The sequence below is a fragment of the Procambarus clarkii genome, chromosome 4, assembly GCF_040958095.1.
Source record: "Procambarus clarkii isolate CNS0578487 chromosome 4, FALCON_Pclarkii_2.0, whole genome shotgun sequence".
Classification (NCBI taxonomy): Eukaryota; Metazoa; Arthropoda; class Malacostraca; order Decapoda; family Cambaridae; genus Procambarus; species Procambarus clarkii.
Genome location: NC_091153.1, coordinates 22675819 through 22684700, shown reverse-complemented (window position 1 = coordinate 22684700; position 8882 = coordinate 22675819). Strand labels below are relative to the sequence as shown.

The window sequence follows — 8882 nt, the reverse complement described above, 5'->3', positions numbered from 1 at the left end:
GTTCTATTCAGTTCTATTCAGTTGTGTATTTCTTCAGTTGTGTAAGTTCTATTCAGTTGTGTATGTGTAAAGTCTTTGAAAATGTAATAAGTTTTACGAAACGCGCTCAAGTGTCGCGTCAGACTAGAAATAAAAATGAATTTTGGAGAATTGATTTTTGAATTACCTCCAACAGTGAAAAGAAATGTACGAAAGATTGAGAAAATTCGTGTTACAATTATTAATCTTACTTTTTCGGTCATATATAATAATATATGTCTACAGGAAAGACTGCTATAAAAATATACTAATATATATATATATATATATATATATATATATATATATATATATATATATATATATATATATATATATATATATATATATATATAATGGGGGAATCGTAGATTGTATGATAGGTGGGGAGAGAGAGGGGGGCCACAATCATTCTCCTCACAATCTCTCAGAGATTTTCATATATTTTTATTTCTTCATGGTGATAGAACCTTGAAATGTATCTATCAATATGAAAGGCATATATACATGAAAGAAGTATCAAAAAGTAAAGGATGCTTCCAAAATAAAAAGAATGGTATACGTGAATGAAAAATACAGTGAAAGCACAGTGTATAACAATGAAAGCAAGGAGTATAGCAATGAAAGCAGTGTCTAAGATTTTGAAAGGTAGGTGTATGACTCAAATGTGTGTGTAGGACTATATCACGATCTTATTGAAGTAAATGAATGATTGATTAACAGTGAAAGAACGCTGTTTATCAATGAAAGAAATATGAATGATATTGAAAGGAAGGTGAATGAAAACATGATGGGTAAATAATCGCGAAAGCAGTGGCGCAACAGTGAATAAAGTTATTAAAAGGTAGGAGACTAAAATAGTTATAACCATGAAAGAAGTTTTATCCATGAAAGAAGTTAGATCCACGAAAGAAGTTTTATCCATGAAAGAGTTTATAACAATGAAAGAAGTAATAGCTATGACAAAATGTATAACAATAAAAAAGTTAAGACAAAAAAATAAATTATAACTATGAATGAAATTAAAAAAATTAATGTTATGACATTGAAAGAAATAATAACAATGAATGAAATTATAATAACAAAAAAATGATCTTTGACAGTGAAAGAAGATTTTGTAGCCATGGTATCACAGTGTGTGTGGGGGGGGGGGGGGAAGGGTGTCACAGTATGGGATCTGTATGTGTCTAAAATAGACAGGAAACCCACTTCTTGTCATAATAGACAGTAAACCCACTTCTAGTCATAATAGACAGGAAACCCACTTCTAGTCATAATAGGCAGTAAACCCACTTCTAGTCATAATAGACAGTAAACCCACTTCTAGTCATAATAGACAGGAAACCCACTTCTAGTCATAATAGGCAGTAAACCCACTTCTAGTCATAATAGACAGTAAACCCACTTCTAGTCATAATAGACAGTAAACCCACTTCTAGTCATAATAGACAGAAAACCCACTTCTAGTCAAAATAGACAGAAAACCCACTTCTAGTCAAAATAGACAGAAAACCACTTCTAGTCAAAATAGACAGAAAACCCACTTCTAGTCATAATAAGCAGTAAACCCACTTCCTAGTCAAAATAGACAGAAAACCCACTTCTAGTCAAAATAGACCGAAACCCACTTCTTTTCATAATGGACAGGAAATCGAATTTTAGTCAAAATAGACAGGAAGCCTAATTCCAGTGAAAATGAACAGGTAGCCTAATTCCGGTGAAAATGAACAGGTAGCCTAATTCCAGTGAAAATGGACAGGATGCTTACTTCATGTCAAAATAGACAAAAAGTTCACTTCCTGACAAAAATAAACAGGAGCCACTTCCTGTAAAAATGAGCAGGAAGCTGACTTTCAGTCAATAGACAGGATGCCCACGTCTAATCAATAGACAGGAAGTCCACTTCCAATCAGTAGACAGGAAGTCCACTTCCAATCAGTATACAGGAAGTCCACTTCCAATCAGTATACAGGAAGTCCACTTCCAATCAGTAGACAGGAAGTCTACTTCCAATCAGCAGGTAGCCCTCTTTCAGTCAGTAGACAGGAAGTCCACTTCCAGTCAGTAGACAGGAAGTCCACTTCCAATCAGCAGCTAGCCCACTTCCAATCAGTAGACAGGAAACCCACTTTTAGCCAATAGACAGGAAACCCACTTCCAGTCCATAGGCAGCAAAGACCGTCATCATTTATTAAAGAAAATCTCTATAAAGCAGAGAGGATGGTTACGGAACATTAGGTCTGCTGTCTGTGCTCTTCTGTAATTCCACTTGAGGAAGAGAAACGTAATAAGAGGCGACGAGTCACAATAACGTGGCTGAAGTATGTTGACCAGACCACACACTAGAAAGTGAAGGGACGACAACGTTTCGGTCCGTCCTGGACCATTCTCGTTGGACCGTCCTGGACCATTCCATGAAACGTCGTCGTCCCTTCACTTACTAGTGTGTGTGGTCTGGTCAACAAACGTAATAGGAGTTTTCAGGAAGCAGTAAACAATTTTGTGATATGATAGACTCATTACAGGACTTGTGAAGTACACACGAGACTCCAGCACAAGCTGGATCATTACTGGCAGTAACTGGAGGTTGATTCTGCAAGCCCCTACTGATAACAGCACGATCAGACATAAACAAGAGCAGCTCAAGCAGGTGCAGCAGGAAGACCAGCAAGCAGCAACAGCAACAGGGAGGCTCAATTGAAGCAGAATCAAAAGATGTGACCAACTGGTGCAACAGCAAGACCACACTCAAGCAGCAGAGTGCAACTACTGATGCAGAAGCAAGACCCAACTCCAGTAGAAACAGGAGCCAACTAAAGCAGCAGCAGAAGCAGCAGTAGGGCTGTGTGTAAGCAGGAAAACGTACTGTAACAAGGGCATTAGACTCGTTGCTTGATCACTGAATGCCCTCAGCTTACACCTCCCTCGCTACAAACACACCGCACCAGGAACACACCTTTTATCAAAATCCCGCTTGACTTATTTCTAATGACAAAATAATCCTCATCTAGAGCCGATCAGGTATGTATTTTTATCAGTGAAGATTGATTAATGTGTATATGCATATATATAATGTACCTAATAGGCAAAGTTGACTAACAACCCGAATTTTTCTTAAATTATATACTTACAAAAATTTGTATAGGGTGATTAAGTTTTCCATTACATTATATATAATTTGACATTTTTAGAGTTAAAACTAACATAGAAATTTTATCAAACCTAACTTAACGTAATCTAACATAATTGAGTCAGTAATTCATGTCTTAAGTATTATTGGAATACTCTCTCTCTCTCTCTCTCTCTCTCTCTCTCTCTCTCTCTCTCTCTCTCTCTCTCTCTCTCTCTCTCTCTCTCTCTCTCTCTCTCTCTCTCTCTCTCTCTCTCTCTCTCCCTCCCTCCCTCCCTCCCTCCCTCCCTCCCTCCCTCCCTCCCTCCCTCTCTCTCTCTCTCTCTCTCTCTCTCTCTCTCTCTCTCTCTCTCTCTCTCTCTCTCTCTCTCTCTCTCTCTCTCTCTCTCTCTCTCTCTCCCTGGCCTAGTTGGTAAAGCTTCGTGAGAATATATTTAAATACAGTACGATATTATTACCATACCTGAACTGAAATTTAAGAAAATTTCGACTGGTATTAAATAATAACTTCGATTAGGCAGTATGAATGAATAATCGGGTGACTCAGGTTAGGTGAATATTGCTGAGTTACTTTTCATTGAACATAATACAAAATATATATCATAAGCTTTGAACCAAGTGTATCTGTCATTGCACAATGAATCAATGAACAAACATTATCGATAATAGTTATTAATAAATAAATATTAATAAAGCTGGGGCTATACAATATATATATATCACTGCAAGGGTCACAGCAGGGATTCTTGCACGAATATTTTATATATCTTATGTTCATTCTTATTTAAGAATAATGTTGACAAATTAGCTTTAAAGTCAATTTTACACATTTGAGGAGGAGTAATAGATTTCGCCTCCGAGGATGCTAAGGAGTTCTTTAACGAAACGCGTTAGGATCATTAAGAATGTTAAATGTACTCTGAATGGCAATTTTTGATTAATTTTCTTCCTTAAAGAAAAAAACATAAGACATCGGCATGCATGAAAGGTTAGCCATAAAATAGGTGCAAGAGTCAACCAAACCCTGAACCTATTGATGTCCCACTTCCTGCGGAAGTGTTCTGTCAAGAAATACGTACAATTCCCATTGCTGACTTGTGCATTGTATAAGGATTCGTGCACAAGTAACCCCTTGGGTGGAAATAGAGATGTTGCACATTGCATGAGGACTGGTTGATGTTTATGCTTGCATGTGTTTCTTAATCACAGTTGCGTTCATTATTTATGTTTAATTTTCATTTGTAAAAGACCAACGCCTCACTTTAACCAGAGATCAAATGGAGAACTAAAGAAAAAAACGATAAAAAATACTAATAACGTTTTAAGAGTAATATCTCGAGCAGTAACACGAGAGCGAAGAGTCTGTTAAACAACACGTCGGCAATAACATGTGAATGAAACAGAAAGTGGGCATTTACTTGTATGCACTGTAAGAGTGTACCACCAAGACGGTATACACAAGGAGCGCGAATGGACCGGTTGGCGAGCGTCGCCTAGCGAGGTGTTGACGGGACCGTGGCGGCCGCGTGACTGAGCCGCGCCCGGGACGGTCCACCACCACCACCACCCGACCCCCACACAGTTGCCAGCTGCCCCCACCTGACGGAGGTCCACACCCATACACCATCACAGGCACGTGTGTGTGTGTGGGGAGGGGGGAGGGCAGGTGTGTGGGGTGATCAACCTGCTCTCGCACAAGACAGCCCATATATGACTTATTGCTTGCTAGTCACTATTTCACTTATAAATAAGTATATATATGACATATTCCAATCCATTTTTTTCAAGGCACTAACTTTTCCTCTCAGTTTTATTAAACAATAGAGATTTTATACCAAATTTTACAATATCCTGAGTTACTTTACAATGTATTTAAATATTTTAGTTTTTTTTTATTATTATTAAAACTGTAATATCAATATAGGAATAGGTTCAGTACTAATTGTAATATCTTAACATAATAAGAAGGTTAGGTTAGGTTGTGGTTTTCTATTCAGCTTTTCAAGGTAAACTCAAATATTCACAATAAAATAGTATGTCACATATGCACTTATTTATAAGCAAGATATTGACTATAAGCAAGTGCGAGAACGGGTTGGGGTGATCTAAATATAGTTATTAGGGTCTGGAGTCATTCGACAGGCGACGCCATTGTTTACAAGGCGATGACCAAGAGCTAGCACTCATCCTCCTTATCAACAGATGGGCAGCAACGTAGGGGAAACAATCCTAAACAAATTTAGTTATTTTATTCTGTCATTTAATTTGTGAATGAATACGCACATGCATGAATACACTTATATACTCCTTATTCAACTCTTCAGTGATATTTTCTTCTCCACTCCCCCGTTTTCTTTTACTCGGGGTCTCTCATTAAACGGATTTTGTTACAAATGGAGAGTTATAATGAATAATTAGAAGTTCATCTCCTCGAGCCACAGAAGAGAGGACCCGGGAGGCGTTGTCTTTCTTACTCGCCAGACGCCCGCGCTACAACCTGAAGCTGTGGTGAGCCACGCCACAAGCAACTGTGAAGCTGTGGTGAGCCACGCCACAAGCAACACTGAAGCTGTGGTGAGCCACGCCACAAGCAACTGTGAAGCTGTGGTGAGCGACGCCACAAGCAACTGTGAAGCTGTGGTGAGCCACGCCACAAGCAACACTGAAGCTGTGGTGAGCGACGCCTCAAGCGACTCTGAAGCTGTGGTGAGCGACGCCTCAAGCGACTCTGAAGCTGTGGTGAGCCACGCCACAAGCGACTGTGAAGCTGTGGTGAGCCACGCCACAAGCAACACTGAAGCTGTGGTGAGCGACGCCTCAAGCGACTGTGAAGCTGTGGTGAGCGACGCCTCAAGCAACTGTGAAGCTGTGGTGAGCGACGCCACAAGCCACTGTGAAGCTGTGGTGAGCCACGCTACAAACGACTCTGAAGCTGTGGTGAGCGACGCCTCAAGCGACTCTGAAGCTGTGGTGAGCCACGCCACAAGCGACTGTGAAGCTGTGGTGAGCCACGCCACAAGCAACACTGAAACTGTGGTGAGCGACGCCTCAAGCGACTGTGAAGCTGTGGTGAGCGACGCCTCAAGCAACTGTGAAGCTGTGGTGAGCGACGCCTCAAGCCACTGTGAAGCTGTGGTGAGCGACGCCACAAGCAACTGTGAAGCTGTGGTGAGCGACGCCTCAAGCGACTCTGAAGCTGTGGTGAGCGACGCCACAAGCGACTCTGAAGCTGTGGTGAGCGACGCCACAAGCGACTCTGAAGCTGTGGTGAGCGACGCCTCAAGCGACTCTGAAGCTGTGGTGAGCGACGCCACAAGCGACTCTGAAGCTGTGGTGAGCGACGCCACAAGCGACTCTGAAGCTGTGGTGAGCGACGCCACAAGCGACTCTGAAGCTGTGGTGAGCGACGCCACAAGCGACTCTGAAGCTGTGGTGAGCGACGCCACAAGCGACTCTGAAGCTGTGGTGAGCGACGCCTCAAGCAACTGTGAAGCTGTGGTGAGCGACGCCACAAGTGACTGTGAAGCTGTGGTGAGCGACGCCACAAGCGACTCTGAAGCTGTGGTGAGCGACGCCACAAGCGACTCTGAAGCTGTGGTGAGCGACGCCACAAGCGACTCTGAAGCTGTGGTGAGCGACGCCACAAGCGACTCTGAAGCTGTGGTGAGCGACGCCACAAGCGACTCTGAAGCTGTGGTGAGCGACGCCACAAGCGACTCTGAAGCTGTGGTGAGCGACGCCACAAGCGACTCTGAAGCTGTGGTGAGCGACGCCACAAGCGACTCTGAAGCTGTGGTGAGCGACGCCACAAGTGACTGTGAAGCTGTGGTGAGCGACGCCACAAGCGACTCTGAAGCTGTGGTGAGCGACGCCACAAGCGACTCTGAAGCTGTGGTGAGCGACGCCACAAGCGACTCTGAAGCTGTGGTGAGCGACGCCACAAGCGACTCTGAAGCTGTGGTGAGCGACGCCACAAGCGACTCTGAAGCTGTGGTGAGCGACGCCACAAGTGACTGTGAAGCTGTGGTGAGCGACGCCACAAGTGACTGTGAAGCTGTGGTGAGCGACGCCACAAGCGACTCTGAAGCTGTGGTGAGCGACGCCACAAGCGACTCTGAAGCTGTGGTGAGCGACGCCACAAGCGACTCTGAAGCTGTGGTGAGCAACGCCACAAGCGACTCTGAAGCTGTGGTGAGCGACGCCACAAGCGACTCTGAAGCTGTGGTGAGCCACGCCACAAGCGACTCTGAAGCTGTATGTGTCTAGAGGGATTAAAGAGTTTGGTTTTCCGTCGACTTTCCTGGGAATAACGAGCGGAGAGGCTTGTGCTGTGAGGACACTGAGCACCTGGTGTAGCACCAACTCATAGGGCCAGGACCGGGACTGGACATGAGAGTCTGGAGAAATAAAGACAAAGAGCAGGATTAACGTATATAATAAATGACGAAATTAATGATACTTGCTGGATGGGTCAGTAAGCAGTTGCGGAGGTCTTAATAACCCTAGTGCAGTTGATAGGCCTTGAGCCCATCACCACAACAAACCCCGGGGATTATCAGTGTGAAATGCTTCATTTCTCTTGCTTTTAACGTCATTAAGAAGGTGTGCCATAAGGAAGCAGTTGATGTATTTTTCACTGTCTGCTGTTACTGGAAATTGAGTCTCAGATATCGATTTCACGTATGTCAGTTGCAGAATAAAGGTTGCAAGTGTTCTTGGACTGGATATCCTGATGGGCGTAGGAGCGTCGCTCAAGAGATATGAGGACCAAGAAGGTCAAGAACACGAAGGCCAAGAACCTCTTAAGACCCACATAGCTGTAGCTAAATAGGTAAAGCGTAACTTGTGTCGATAAGACGCGCGATCATGAGCAGGGGCCAGATTCAGAAAGCTGTTACGCAAGTACTTACGAACGTGTACATCTTTTCTCTGTCTTTGGCGGCTTTGTTTACAATTATTAAACTGTTTACAAGCATAAAAACTTCCCAATCAACTGTTGTTATTGTTATAAACAGCCTCCTGGTGCTTCGGAGCTCATTAACCGACTAATAATTGTAAACAAAGCCACCAAAGACTGAGAAAAGATGTTCACGTTCGTAAGTACTTGAGTAACCGCTTCGTGAATCTGGCCCCAGGTCTTTGACACAAGGTTGACATGGGTCCATGCGTGCATGCGTTCTCGAGATTTTTCTGAGAGAGTGAAGCGAAGTTATCGAAGATATCCTGGTAATTCATCCAGAGTTTATACCCATTTAGGCTAGTGATCACATGGCTCTGCATGACGACCCTTCCAGAGATGGGGAGTGTCATAGTATCACAGCAGCTAGCTCTTGAGGCAAACTGTGTAGGTCATCATATATATTCTGTGGTAGATGTGTAACATGACCATGTGTCTGGCTCCAACAGCACTTGGGTTGAGTACTGTAGAGTTTTGTGTATCATCTTGACATACGCCTGGACGTTGGTGTTTACTGGCATTGTTAATCTTTTGTTTATTGCTGGATTAGGATAGGAAGGGACGGAGGAGGGGGGGGGGAGAAGTACCCGGCTGCAACCAGGTCTCCTCTCTTCTAATTTCCCGCTCCCTTCTCTCTCTCTCTCTCTCTCTCATCCTCTTCCCACTTTCCTCACTACATACTGGAGGCCACATACAAGCACCACATACTGGAGGCCATTCACAAGCCCCACATACTGGAGGCCACACACACAAGCACAACATACTGGAGGCAACACA

At 43.4% G+C, this 8882-nt stretch overlaps 2 protein-coding genes across 2 annotated transcripts in view; one reads left to right on the top strand and one right to left on the bottom strand.

Annotated features, from left to right (window-relative positions):
• LOC123749362 (protein O-mannosyl-transferase TMTC1-like) overlaps positions 1 to 4668 on the bottom strand; it is a 589924-nt gene extending 585256 nt beyond the window's left edge. Inside the window, 1 exon segment of the mRNA XM_069335441.1 lies at positions 4567 to 4668. The gene's annotated coding sequence lies outside the window, so the exon portion shown is untranslated.
• On the top strand, positions 4126 to 7414 carry LOC123749213 (serine-aspartate repeat-containing protein F-like). The gene is made up of 2 exons (XM_045731327.1): positions 4126 to 4136; positions 5590 to 7414. The coding sequence occupies exons 1-2, from the start codon at positions 4126 to 4128 to the stop codon at positions 7412 to 7414; spliced, it is 1836 nt and encodes a 611-aa protein (XP_045587283.1).
• The last annotated feature ends 1468 nt before the right edge of the window (positions 7415 to 8882 follow it).